We start from the raw sequence: 15485 nt of genomic DNA on the forward strand, positions 1-15485 counted from the left end.
AGAAATTTATCCAATATGTTCAATATTATTCGTTTGAATATGGTGTCCAGTATGGATTACATGTAATATTGAGGCTAATTTTGAAGAATTCAGTTTTGCAAATGCCAATAGAAAATATAGGGTAGGAAGGGTTACCCGAAACATATCAGTACATTTTTTTTTTTTAGCTTAGTCGTCTCTTATGACGTACATGTGTACGTCAGGTTTATCAAATTCTCTTACCAAGAACACATTTCTACAAAGTTTTGATTGCAAATTGGTTGAAAGAGATTTTGCCATCACAACTTTGTAGAAATGTGTTCTTGGTAGCTTTAGTAAAGTTTAAACTATGCCTGCCAATGGTATGTTTCATATCCATCTGGAATTGTCTGAAATAAATGTCTAGTACTTATCTGTGAAAACGACTTTTACAGCAAGGGAGTGTATCCCAATGTAGCCTATCCACATACCACTTTTAGCTGCATAAAGCTGAACATGCATTTAATTATATAAAGATCTTGATTCTAATAAAAATGTTGAAGAAGTATTTACCAAAGAAATGTTGTTCATTGTGCAATAAGAATAAAAAGGTATTTCAGTTTCATCTTTGTGTGAATGTGTTCATGGAACCTCCAGAGTTTGCCTGTCAAAATTGTTTCATATTCATCTGGAATTGTCCGAAATACATATACATTTATACAGACAGTAAAAATACCAAGGACTTTTTAGGGTGCACATCCAGCCAATTTACATATATCGTGTTTAGTGAGGTGTATAAAATGCAGTCTGGGTCTATATATAAACGTTCATGTATGGTTTTCGGACAATAGGAAATCAAATTTGTTTTAAAAAAATAACATCACGAGGCAATGTTTGAACCTACCAAGAACACATCTGAACAAAAATACTGAAAGAAAAATGGCACTTTTAATATTATTAATACCGATCATTCAAATGGGGGAAATAAATCGAAGGTCAATGCCAAATGGTGTATATTCCATAAAGCAGAACCGTCAAATGGATCCAAGTACCTGGTGGGTTGATGGACCATGGTCCAAGGATGATGCCTATTGAAGGTCAAGGTCAAAAGCTGAATTTTTAAGCTTAAGATTCACCTTGTGACCTTGACCTTCAATAGGCATCATCCTCGGACCATGGTCCATCAACCCACAGGACAATTTTGAAATGATTGACCTTCGGCCGATAACGTCCAGTCTCAGACATTAACAATGAACAAACAGGCATGTGAAATTTGGTTTAAAATCTAATACGTACTGCCATCAAAAAATGATACATTTCTATTGGATCCAAATCTCAGCAGCGCTAGGTGGCTACTTGGTTTAGGCCAAACAAAATTAGGTTCGTTTTAGGTAACCTGACCAACCCTAGATTTTCCTGTTGACCCTATTTACATTTTAATTGCAGAATTTGAAAGAAATTTTTTCTGTGTTGTAAATACAGGGTTCATACAGAAATCAAGGCTTTCTACATATTACCCAGGTATTTAAATAACAAATATTTCAAAAATAAGAAAACCTATTTTAAAGTTTTGTCGACTGACCCTTTTTTCCCCTGCCATATTACCTGAATCTTATGTTGATTCTAGTGAACGTGTTAAATCATGAAAAAACTGAAAGTATGATTTTTTAAGTCATTTATTTACATCATATGTATTCAAAACTTAAAAAACTAGTGACATCATCAAAACATAAAATGTATAATAAACATTCTAAAACGATTAATAGATGGCTGCCCGTAAAACAAGCCTCCCTCCTGTTTGAAAAGTACGAAAAACAGTTATGTCCCTGGAAAGTACCGTACACAATTGGATGCACGGTATAAGCAAGAACCTGTATTGATTTAAAACATGTTTGAACGATTTGGTAATACAGTTAAAATTTTACCTAACCTAATCAATTGGTATACTAATTGCTTTTTTAGTAATATGATTCTGTGTTTCTGCATATTGACAATGTCATAGCTACAAAGACATATGTAATGTTCTAACAAAAAAACATTAAAACCCCTATTGCACATCTACATACTGTAGGCTATCATCATGCATAATTCAAAACATATCGGCCATGGCAAATATAAACAGTGGAATTCTGCTAAATAGTGGGAGAGCATCAAAAAAGACTAGTGTTTTTCAAAGAATAAAGTCCAAGTGAACACAAAAAAAACTATTGCTATCAGCAATAATAATTTCGAAAATAATTATCTATATTGTTCACAGAAATATTTTACTTTTTATCATCACAAATGGTTGTTCATATGCTTAGTCAACATATCAAACAAGGACACCGCAAAGAGTCAATGAAGTTTAAATACTCCTTGTTTGCATTGGGGTACTGGTTGTGACATGAAAAGGCCAAGGATAAATCCACTCTCATGCTTTTCCAAATCCTGGTGAGTTTTTTATTCCAAAGATCATCGATTCTTTGAATTCCTCAAAGGGTGTCACATTTAACGGTAGAGCAATTTCCATTGCACATGTGTTGGCCCTTGGAAAACGTCCACATTCCGTAAATGTAATCGATGGCGATGGGTCAAACCCCAACAAAGGAACACTATCTGCCCCAGTAGTAAAAGCAAGCACCTCACTTAGATTTAGTTCTAGTTCAGTACTGTTTTCTGAAAAGGAATAACTTAATATTACACAACAGAAAAATAAATAAATATATGTATTAAACAATAACCTGTCAAACTCGAGTTTCATAACATTTGAATGTTGTTTCCCAAAAGTAATTATTTATTCAAGTAATTGATCTTTTTATAGTAATTTCAATGGAATATAAAGGAAAAATATCTTTCAATTGAAATGAGTGCAGATTGATACTTATGGCACAGAGAAAACAGTGACGGAGTGTGTTAATTCCAACACACAGAAAGATGGAAATATTTGTGTTGTAATATCACCTCGCAAAATTGTTGCAAGGGGATACACTGACCTTTAATATAGCTTTTGAAATCTCAGGATTCCAGAATAAAATCTCTGATTACCTTCTATATCAAGTAGGAAGTCCCTCTAGAACCCAACTATCTTTTCCTCTGTTTTTCTTCGGCCAGAGAAAAGGTGATGTCAACAAAAATGGCCTCCATCGTAGCTGCTGCGATTTCAGCATTTGAGTTATTGAGGAACACCTCCTCGAAAACGGCTGGATTTTCCTTCATTCTGTCATAGAGCCCAAGAGTCTTTAACCCCAAAGTCAACCTGAAATTAAGTTTCAATATAAACAGAAATATAAACTCTTTCGGTCATAAAAATTAATTACTTTGTTCTCAGGCCCAGGTTTCTCAAAAGAGATAAGGGAGGGAGTTTTTTTTTTAAATTATTATTCTATTTGTCAACAAAACAGATGACAGTGCTTTTATTTTTTCACAAAGCCAAAGTCAATCTATCCGAGTAATTTGTTGAAATGTTACTCTAAATAAGGATTAACCGATTATTCTTGCTCCATTTAACATTTATAACGCATTTTCTAATTAAATATAACTAATTTCCTATGAAAATACTTTAGTGTTTATGACCACAGGGATCTGAGAATTAGTCACAGATTATATATATATAATCATGGACCCACCAGAGTGCCGTAAGACCATTTTTAGACGTCTATAGTTGTATATATTTGAATAGTAACGGCATATCCATATAAAGATGTACAACGTTGTCCTGAGAAGAGACTTTTTATAGCCGGCCAATGAGACAGCAGCTGATGCCTTGCTCATGCATATTATATTGGCCACACAGACAGTATGAATTTTAATTAGATGATTTTAAAGATGTTTGTCTGAAGTTTGACCTTGACAGTGACCTTGGACGACCTTCATGCTTAATATTAAAGTTTGACGAAGATCCATGGAACAGTTCAATGGTTATCGTTGACCAACCATTTTGGGAAACACGAACACGCCCTCATTTGCGTTGCTATATCCCCGTAGCGAGGGGATAAAAAATGAGAGGGCTCTAAACAGATGAGGGACGGTCTGAGAATCAAGTTTTTATTTATTTTTTGCCTTAATAGCACAACCTTTATTCTTCACTATCTAAATCCCTGTACGTCATCCAAGCATTTGTGCTGTTATTAAACTTGAGTGACAAATACCAAAATCTGAGAACTTTAGATTTTCCAAAATGTAACGCTGATCAAAGTGTAAAAAAAGTTTTAAAATAAATTGATGGAACTTTCAGTATTATGCTATTTTCAAGGGTTAAACTCCATTTTTCAAGGCCATCTTCCATGGATAAATCAGTCTTACACCCGTAGATATGAGAGAATTATTAATATTTGCCAGTTTTCTATACAACAGGGCCTTAAAAAGGCACTTGATTCTGCATAACTAGAATACTGACTCGTCAGCAAGGGCCCTCAAGGTAGATAACCATAGTAAATTTAAGGCTGCAACATACATGCAATATATAAGATTTAGGACAACATACTGTGAAAGGGCTTCTGTGACTCTCCCCACAACCACAAAATGTAGCAGGTCCTGAACAAGAAAGTCCCTGTCCTCTAAATTCCTCACTGGCCGCCCAGACCCACTGATGTTCATTATCGTGGATAATCCAGCACTGGACAGATTCAAGTCAATATCCTCCAGGTTTGTGCAATCCTTCAGCTGGTTAGATGGAAATAGCATTGAATGACAAGAAAAGTAGCAACAAGAGATCCCAGAGGGATTTTGGCGCCCACCCAAGAATGATCTACTTCTGACAATGGAAAGAGGATCTTTTCTCTGCTTTTCAAACTTTTACTACTGGGTACAACATATTACTACATATGAAATATGAGAATGATCTTTGTCAGTACAGAGGACTCCACATAATCGAATAACGGTTATTCGAATATTTCGGTTATTTGCATAAAATTCTGCGGTCCCGATTTTTTCCTTCTTTATCTTTGTTTTTCAACTCCGTGTATTTGCATAGACTTTTACATGACCTCCGGTTATTTGAATAAAATATTTGGGAAATTCTAAAAATATAATCGAATATTTTTCAATTTTGCAATATATTTTTAGCGAAATTCGCCGATATATGTTTCAAAATACTTCGCTTTTTACTAGGAATCATCCTGGTAACAGAGTAACGTTATCGTATGGCTTGTTATTTTATGCATGAATCTGCAAAGGTATTCGACGCTGTTACGATTTACATCAGCAGCGGTTGATCATAACTTTAGTATATTCACTGACTCAAACATCTAATTAAAGCATTTGCACTTTGAAATATGTTTATTTATTAACGTAAAGTACCTTAGTTCGCGATCGGTTGGAGAAACCATGCTTCCTTACAACAATCGCCATTCATGAGTAGTCTCGTTCAACCTTCTTGTTGACTACGACAGACATGTGCGTATCAAGCGTCTCGTTGAACGAGACATAAAAGCATGCAAAGTCGGCGTGCAATGACTACCGCAAGTTTCGTACAGTATGTAAGCTTAGGATACAAAAGATACTTGCTACGTTAATTGTTTCATTGCTACTTGAATATGCATTAATTTCTGAAATGTTATCAAGCTATTCGCCGTATAGATCAACAATACAGGGAGAATTCTCAAAAGACATTTAGGTCGAGTGAACGCATGGCTTCATCACCTGCCACCATTTTCGAATTCATATGCACATGTGTAAAAGCAACACTACTAGTTGATCGGCACTTTGAAGTTTAATCACGATCGTTAGTTCATTTTGCCAGGCAAATGTACGTAAATTTGTTTATTATTTAGGTTTAGAATTGTAGACACAAATCCAATCCTGTTTAGTAGAATCTAATTGCATTTGATATCGATCGTTTAGCTGTTTCTCAAATATTCACGTGTCGATCTAACGTAAACAAGAATCTAATATTGGAATATTTTTTTGTTATTAAACAATTAAAATCGATTTACAACTTCGAAAATAATTACTTGTGGTTCGTTTTAAGTGTAAATAATTTACGTATTTATCAAGTAAACGAAACAATATCTATTTGCCTATTCACATACATATGTGTGGGGTCAAACGGAGGTGCAAAATGTCATCTCCGCCTATTCGAATACTCCGGTTATTTGCATATTTTCTTCTGGAAAATGACCTATGCAAATAAGCGGAATCCTCTGTACTTTCTATTAAAGATATATAAAACTAACAAACTTCAATAATCAAAATCCAAGATGGCTACCTGTCAGCCATCTTGTTGACTGATCGGTCCCGAAATGCAATATGCACAACTAGACCCCTAGGGGAAATTGCACATGAAATTTGAGACGATCACTTCAATACTTTCTGAGAAATAGCGGTAACAAATTTTAACTATCAAAATCCAAGATGGCTGCCTGGTGGCCATCTTGTTGACCGATTGGTCCCAAAATGCAATATGCATAACTATAGGGCCCCAAGGGAACCTACATATGAAATTTGAGAATGATCCCTTCAGCACTTTCTAAAAAATATCGATAACAAACGTTTAATATCAAAATCCAAGATGGCTGCCTGGCGGCTATCTTGTTAACTGATTGGTCCCAAAATGCAATATGCACAACTAGGGCCCTAGGGAAACCTACATATGAAATTTGAGAAAGATCTCTTCAGCACTTTCTGAGAAATAGCAATAACAAGAATTGTTAACAGACGGAAGGACGGACGGACAGAATGCCTAGGTTAAATATATTTAAAGCTTCGCTACCTAATGTATTCATATTTTCAAAATCACCTTTTTTATCTTTCCCTTCATATCTATGTCTTGAACATCCTCCAGCGTGGGATGCACTTTTCGTCCAACCATCATGTCAAACAGCAACTGGTTGAAGAATTTTGGAGCTGGTCCTCCATGGACTATCGACATGGCTATAATTGTTCCAGCATCTTTATATGCTCCCGAGCTTAGTGTGCTAAAAGTAGAACAAGAGATCTCCAGTAGGATCATACATAACTAAGTCCTATAGAGAACAACTACCGGTATATACTACTAAATTTGATAACAAGACTATACATAATTGCTTGTAACTAAAAATAATGTCCTTAAGAAAGGGCCCTTTGGACGGTGAACTGGAAGTGTGGCTCCGACGGCCATCCTAGATTTTGGAGAACAAATTTAAATGGATAATGCACTAGCTTTAAAATAAATACCATCAGCAATGTACCTTTTTTTTTTTTTTTAAATTCGCCTTTTTAAAACAGTTTGTGACATAATTGGCGGAAACCAATTGTGAACATACAGATAGACAGACAGACTGACAGGACAATTACAAAAGGACACCCACACGAGACATTTTCTTTCTTGTACACCACTAGGTTACACTTCAAGATCGACCACTTGGGTCATACTACTGCAAGTTATCATTATGTTTCATACCGTTTGGATTAAGGCTTAAAATTTAAGTCTATGTGTTTCTTGACCTTCAAATATATTTGAAAACTGAATATTTTTCAGCAGTAATCTCAAAAGTTCACGTTTTGGACCTCCTTCATCTACTGCCCCCTCAGGACTTCCTATGTCGTCCGTGAACTTCACTGACATCTTTCTCCGTGGACAGAAAGATTTTCTGTTTATGGCCCTCCTGGCTCCATCCATTACGTCATGTCTGTTAATGTTGAATTTGGTAATTATGTTGCCATCATCTGCTACATGCAACTTTGATTTAAGAGTGACCAATTCCTCACGAAGATTTGGGATCCTGAAAAAAAAAGTTTCAGTGAACAAAGTAATGCGCAGTCAATTAGAAAATATACAATTTTTAAGGATTTGTTTTTATCAACTATTTCTATTTCCGTGACTAAATTTATACTTTTAAGTAGGGAAGTCAGAAGCTGCTAGTAAGTTCTTTCAGGTGGAGCTTTTTCAAAGAAGGACTTTCAACCAATGTTATCATGTCCTCAAATGTTGCCTTATAATTGTTATTCCCTAAAACATTTCATGACATGCAGCAGTGCCTAAAGTGTTCTCTAATAAGATATCTAGTACATTCATTAGCACTACTGTGCACTTAAGGAGGATAGCCTGTAAATAAATCCGTTACTGTAAAATGGGGAGATAACTCCAGAAAGTCTCATATTAATATACAATGAGGAGAAAGCACTGCAGAGAAATTAAATAATTTAAATGTCGCTTTGGCAATTGGAAAAAGCCTAAATGATACATTTACGCTACACTATATATACCTTATTAGCTCTAGAAGTAATTGTTCATAATATAGTGGTCACATACCTATTGGTGAATAAAACTCTTAGGTTGGTAATTTTAATTTCAAACACTTTTTACGTAAAATGTCTTTCAGTACATTATTAAATTTGAATTGAGGCATGTAACATCTTCAAAAACATCATACAAAGGTGTCTGGAACATTGATATTCATTTGTCTTTTAATAATATTAAATTCAAAAGAAAAAAATATTTTAGGAGTTATTGCTTTATTATAACACAATCCGTGTTAATGCTTGGCAACGTTCAACATGAAAACCAAACTAGAAGTCAGTCAGTGTCAGTGATTTTATAAATTTCACTTTTTAATCTATGGAAATTATTTGTTTCCATCAAACCTGTGAATTCAGAAGAAGATTTTTGAAATTTTAGCCATTTTGGCCCCGCCCCTCTGTTCCCTGGGGGTCAGCCAGGACCAATATGGATATGGTGTTAAAATGCTATTTCAGGCTAATAATTCTAACCCAGTTTGACTCATTTCCTATTAAAACTAAGCAAATAATGTTCATAAATGTGTTTTTGTTATATAAACTATAGTAAATTTGACTCCCTCCCCAGGGGAAAATCTGAGATCCCAGGGCCATGAAATTCACATGTTTTGTAAAGGGCCTTAAGACATTTTAGCTATGAAGAGTGTTTGGTTCTATCAAATCTGTGAATTCAGAGGAAGATTTTTGAAGTTATAGCCTATTTGACCCCTTTTGGCCCCGCCCCTCTGGCCTAATATAGATATGACGATAAAATGCCATCTCAGGCTAATAATTCTAAACCAGTTTGACTAATTTCCTATGAAAAATAAGCAAATAACATTCATAATGTGTTTTTCCTATATAAACTATAGTAAACTTCAACACCTCCCCAGGGGGAAACATGAGACCCACTGGTCATATAATTCACAATTTTTGTAAAGGCCCTTAAGACCTTTCCATCTATGAAGAGTATTTGATTCTACCAGTTCCAGAATTTCAGAAGATTTTTGAAGTTTCAGCCTATTTGACCCCTTGTGGCCCCGCCCCTAAGGGTCAGTCATGGAAAATTTGTGAATAGGATTCAATGGCCATCGCATAGGGATAATTCTAACAACATTTGTCTAAATTCCTATTATAAATGACCAAATAATGCTCGAAAATGTGTTTTCACTATATAAACTATAGTAAACTTAACCCCCTACCCCAGGGGGAAACCGGAGACCCCAGGGTCATATAATTCACAATTTTTGTAGAGGGCCTTGAGAACCTTTCTATCTATGAAGAGTATTTAATTCTACCACATCTGTGAGTGGAGAAGGAGATTTTTGAAATTTTTGGTCAATTTTTACCCTTTTGGCCCCTCCCACAGCCCCCTGTGGGGGTGGGGGTCATATAATTCACCATTTTGATTGGCCTTATGCCTTAGAAGGTATGTGCAAAATTTCATTGAAATTGCTTCCGTGGTTTTTTCAGAAGTTGAAAATGTAAATTGTTTACGAACACACGACGGACGACGCACGGACAAAAGGCGATTAGAATAGATCACTTGAGACTTCGTCTCAGGTGACCTAAAAACAGTTCTAATGGGGAAGTAGCAAAACAGTTTTGAAGAAATGGCGTAAATTATAAAATTTTTACAAAATCCAACTTAATTGGGACTGTAGTCAATTTCAGACAGATATTCCCCTCTAGAGAGGCCAATAGTTGATCAATACTTACCTTGAACTCTCAGCTGGATCAGGAAGTTCATCTCCAGAATCAGAGTCAAATTGGATATATTCATCGGAGAACAGGCTCACATAGGGCCTGAAAAAAAATCCAACAAAAGGGGTTTCAATAGCAATGTCCTCAAGTTTCCCCAAATTTGGTCAAAATCAACATTTGCTTTTTTTTGACAGCAGAACCAAAATCATGACAGGTGAACTTCCAGGGGAAAGCGGCATGTGGAGACAAAATTAGGACAAATTTGATGTATAAACATGACCATTGAGAAGACAAAATATTGCAGGGTTGCAGTTTGGACAACTGTACAGATGGGCACATGGGGGACTTGTCTCAAAGAGGTTAAGAGGTCATTTGCTGTGTATGTACCAAGCTCTTTCATAGACTTTTTAAGTTTGCAGAACTTAATTACGTGGATCCTGGAATCCTCCGACTATTATTCCTTGATAAACTCAGCTTATTTCGAACATTTCTGGTTTCAAAGACCACCTGTAGAAAAAGGCGTTCAGAAAGTGTAGTACACAAAAAAATGTAATAGAGGGTATATAGTAACTACTCAAGTTCTGATTGTTCTAAGTAAAATTTATGTATTATTATTATTTATTTTTCAAAATCTAGATTAATGCTGATCGATCTACCTACAAGCTATGGGTTTTTTATGTACAATTCGTTGATGGATAATTTTTTTTATGTATTCCATGCAATTTAAAGTATATGTTAGATCTTTATTTGTAAATAAAATATACGCTAAACATCGGATGAAATGAAGTTCAATCTTTGAAAGTAAGGCCAAATTATTTTTTGTGCATCCACAAAAAATACAAACGGTTAATATCAACCTTACTTTCCAAGTTTGAAACTTGTATTTCATTGATGTTGATCACATGTTTCATGTATACATATAAGGGTCTAATATACAGTAGTGTAAAGTTATTTCAAGTAAGGCCTTTTCAAGGCCCACGACAAGGCAAAATTGAAGGCTTTTCCATAATTCAGAATAATATACTGCAACAAGGCACTTTGTGTGACTAACAGACGGTCATGATTCACAGAAAAAAGAACAATTCAGATTCATTTTTTTTTTTTTTTTTTTTTTTAAATATTCTGACACTTTATGCAATTTGGATACAATTTTTAATGGTTTGGTATTCTTTTAATTTTGCATGGAAGTGACCTGACTGATAACAAGGGCCCAATGGGCCCGAATCGCTCACCTGCAACCTGGTCATACTTAACAAAAAGAGTAAAATAAGAATTTATATCATCCCCTAAGCACATTAAAAAGAAGTTGTTTAAAGATTTCAGCCTATTTGACCCTTGTAACCTTGAATGAAGGTCAAGGTCAATTCATTTGAACAAAATTTGTAGCCCTTGATCCCAGATGCCACAGGCCAAATATTAGGTCCCTAGGCTTTTTGGTTATTAAGAAGAAGATGTTTAAAGATTTTACCTTGAATGAAGGTCAAGGTCATTCATGTTTTGAACAAACTTGGTAGCACTCTATCCCAGTATGTCACAGGCCAAATATCAGGTCCCTAGGCTTTTTGGGTATTAAGAAGAAGTCTTTTAAAGATTTTAGCCTATTTGACCCCCGTGACCTTGAATGAAGGTCAAGGTCATTCACCCATTCATTTGAACAAACCTGGTAGCCCTTTGATCCCAGCATGCCACAGGCCCAATATCAGGCCTCTAGGCATTTTGGTTATTAAGAAGAAGTCGTTTAAGGATTTTATCCTTTTCGACCCCTGTGACTTTGAATGAAGGTCAAGGTCATTCATTTGAACAAACTTGGTAGCCCTTTATCCAAGCATGCCATAGGCCCAATATCAGGTCCCTAGGCTGTTTGGTTATTAAAGTGAATAGTTGGGGAAAGAAAACCAGTCTAAATGCGTTCATTGGCCTTCCAAAAGTTCTCATATTAATACGACGGCCAAGTTCTGCTTACGTTTCCCAGTTCTGACCATTAAAGCATTGAAAGCGAGGCTGCTTGGAAATGTAACCACGGACATAGTCAGCCGGGAGGATGTTTTAGGATTCCTATACTTTAGATTAATTTCTACTTGCGCAGACAGATTCTGACGAGAAAGTTTATTTTTCTATTCCATAAGAAATTATACTGGATACATTCACACCATTTTTACCGACTTTAGTCATCCTTGCCCAACTATTCACTTTAAGAAGAAGTCATTTAAAGATTTTAGCCTTTTTAACCCCTGTGACCTTGAATGAAGGTCAATGTCATTCATTTGAACATACTTGGTAGCCCTTCATTCCAGCATGCCACAGGCCCAATATCAGGTCCCTAGGCTCTTTTGTTATGAAGAAGTCGTTTTTAAAGACTTTAGCCTTTTTGACCCCTGTGGACCTATGAAATGAAGGTCAAGGCCATTCATTTTGTTTTCTTCTTTTGTCTCAAATCTTGGTAGCCCTCTAACCTAGTTATGTCATTGGCCTAATATCAGGTTCTAGGGCCTCTTTTTTTATTTGGTTACTTTTTTTTTTATTTTCTCTTATCTGGTTATCAAAAAAAAGTTGTTTAAAAGAAAGAATTTTAACCTATTTGACCCCTCCACTTGTGAACCTTGAATGAAGTCAAGGTTATTGAGAGATTGGTTTTTTGGACAAGCTTGGTCTAGTCCTTCGAAAAAAATCCCGTGTGTGTGAGATGTGTGTGTTTCGACGCATGTTACATGCCAAGTATCAAGGTCTCTAGGCCTCTTGTTAGTGTGTCTCTGTTGAGAAAACAGAATTCATACGCTCTTAACGAGATATTTCAGCCTATTTGACCACCATGACCTTGAATGATAGGTCAAGTATCATTCATTTGAACAAAACTTGGTAGCCCTTCATCCCAGCATGCTATAAGTCAAAATTTCAGGGACTCTAGGTCTCCAAGTTTTGGAGAAGAAGTTGTTTAAATGGAAAAGTTGACGCCGGGACGGCCGGACAACGGATACAACGGCCGGGGGGGGGGGACGGACGCTGCACCATGCATAAGCTCACTTGCCCTCTTGGGCAGGTGAGCTAAAAATCAAGAAAATTCAATGCCCAAAAAAAATGGTGTTTTCAAGGCTATACATGTATCTCCATTTTTCTAAGCCTATCACTGTAGGGACAAAACGGACAGTTGACAAACAGTTATTTTTTCTCTTATCAAAAAACAGGAGCAGACGAATAAGTATTTTTGTTTAGTTACAACAAAAGTTAGTAAGTATGAAGCTTCTTAATTTTACTTCAAGATAACAATATTAAATGATTTATTGCATCCTGGAAAAAAATCTGTGGCACTATGTCCTATATCGAATGAAATAACGATTAAGCACGCACCAAAAGCAAAATATAAATTATTTTTTGTGTTAATTACACATATATATACATGATTAAACATGTCATTGCCACCATTTTCCGGAGTGCGTTTGTTGATGCAAAGTCCCAAATGTTGTGGAACTTCGAACACTGAAATCAAGACGCTTACTGTGAACGTAAATTATTAAAAAAATAAAAGCTCCAGTTTTGACTGGACAGGTAAAGGGCCATAAGATAATCAATTACTGAATGTCTTAGGTTATACAGACAACATTTGGGGTTTTAACTTAACGCCACGATTGAGAAAATAGTGACTGATTTTTGGAAAATACATTGCTTGTTTTTCAAATTGGAAATGGGTCCCATTTATATAATTACTGGACCCTATAAAGACCTGGAAAAAACCAGATTTTGTTAAAATTTGTTCAGGAGGTTATAGAGGGAGTAATTATTTCAAAATAATTGTTTTGAAATTAACGGTCCCAACAGACGAAGTTAACGTCAGACAACCTAAAGATATTATACAATACTGTCGATGTCCCTGAATTTGATGAATTTGATGATGCTCCTGGTATTCAGGTGGTTCTCTGGTGTTTTGTTTATCCTCTCTTAAAAATAACATTTCATCATTATCAAATGAAATAAATCGTTGTTCCTTATAGTATTGCTTTTGTTTTTGAGATCGATCCGATTTGATCAATTTAGAGACGCCGGTCCTACGTGATATATGCCAAAAACCTCAAAAGTCAGATTTTGGTGGCAATTGGGAGTAGTCTATGAGTAATATATACATGATATCCTACACCCTGTCCCATGAAAGCTTGAGGTTAGGTTTAACCTTGGTTGAAACATGAACAAGAGGCCCAGAGGGCCTGTATCGCTCACCTGGTTTGTAATGCCTAGGAATGTTCTGAATACAAGTTCATTGTTTCTTTCTGAAGGAATTTGAATATTTACCTCTAATTCCCCTATTGGGCCCCACTCTTTCTGCTCCAGGGGGTCAAAGCCAAAATTTATACAAATTCTGTTAACCCCAAGGATGTTTCTGGGCCAAATTTGGTTAAAATCCAAGCAGAACTATATGACTATTAGCGATTTATAGGATTTACCTCTATTTCCCCTATTGGGCCCCGCCCCTCCTGCCCCCGGGGGGTCAGAGCCAAAATTTATACAAGTTCTGTCCCCCTTCCCCCAAGGATGTTTGTGGCCAAATTTGGTTACAATCCATGCAGAACTCTAGGTCAAGTAGCGATTTATAGGATTTACCTCTATTTCCCCTATTGGGCCCCGCCCCTCCTGCCCCCCGAGGGGGTCAAGCCAAAATTTATACAAGTTCTCTTTCCCCCTTCCCCCAAGGATGTTTTGTGGCCAAATTTGGTTACAATCCATGCAGAACTCTAGGACAAGTAGCGATTTATAGGATTTACCTCTATTTCCCCTATTGGGCCCCGCCCCTCCTGCCCCCACGGGGGTCAGAGCCAAAATTTATACAAGTTCTGTTCCCCTTCCCCAAGGATTTTGTGGGGTTACAATCCATGCAGAACTCTAGGACAAAGTAGCGATTTATAGGATTTACCTCTATTTCCCCTATTGGGCCCGCCCCTCCTGCCCCCGGAGGGGTCAGAGCCAAAATTTAACAAGTTCTGTTTCCCCTTCCCCCAAGGATTGCCAAATTTGGTTATCCAAGTTCGATTTTATAGGATCTTCCCCATATCTTGGGCCCCCGGCACCTCCCCCAGCCAAATTTTATACATGTTTTCCCTGCCCTCAAGGATGTGTGTGGCCAAATTGGGTTCATAATCCATGAAGGACCTTAGGACTAGTAGCGTATTTATAGGATTTATGTCCCGCCTCTCCTAGCCCCCAGGAGGGGTCTGAGCCAAAATTTATACAATGTTTCAAGGATGGATTTTGGTGGCCAAATTTGGTTACAAATCCATGCAGGAACTCCATGCAAAATTTAGTACGAGTTCTGTTCAATTTTAAGGATGTTTGTGGTGAAATTTGAGTTACTCAAAAGTGCAGATTTTGGTGGCAAATGGGAGTGTAGCGATATAAAAGTAATATATATACAGATATCCTACACAGAAACCGTCCCATGACATAAAGCTCACCGGTTCAGGTTTAACCTTGGTGAAAGCTAAAAATTAAACTGAAGTCTTATTCAGAAGTAAGACATTTAACTTTGTTACCAAGTTTGAAGAAAATTGGTTAAAATTTATTACAGTTATTATACGGAAGTGGCAGAAATGGGACTTTTTTTTTTTATGAAATCAAATGGCCATAAAAATTTGCTAATTAATACTGCCGGCAATATAGGAAGATCA

The 15485-nt window shown here is 36.3% G+C and overlaps 1 protein-coding gene across 1 annotated transcript; it reads right to left on the reverse strand.

Annotated features, from left to right (window-relative positions):
- Positions 1-1618: 1618 nt before the first annotated feature.
- On the reverse strand, positions 1619-10341 carry LOC138325995 (G2/M phase-specific E3 ubiquitin-protein ligase-like). The gene is made up of 6 exons (XM_069272055.1): positions 10265-10341; positions 9850-9936; positions 6674-7637; positions 4421-4599; positions 2983-3193; positions 1619-2613 (listed from the first exon to the last, which is right to left on the reverse strand). Exons 3-5 carry the CDS (start codon positions 6884-6886, stop codon positions 3019-3021), a joined length of 567 nt encoding a protein of 188 aa, XP_069128156.1. The 5' UTR covers positions 6887-7637; positions 9850-9936; positions 10265-10341; the 3' UTR covers positions 1619-2613; positions 2983-3018.
- Between the last annotated feature and the right edge of the window lie 5144 nt (positions 10342-15485).

Source organism: Argopecten irradians, chromosome 6, assembly GCF_041381155.1.
Source record: "Argopecten irradians isolate NY chromosome 6, Ai_NY, whole genome shotgun sequence".
Taxonomy (NCBI): domain Eukaryota; kingdom Metazoa; phylum Mollusca; class Bivalvia; order Pectinida; family Pectinidae; genus Argopecten; species Argopecten irradians.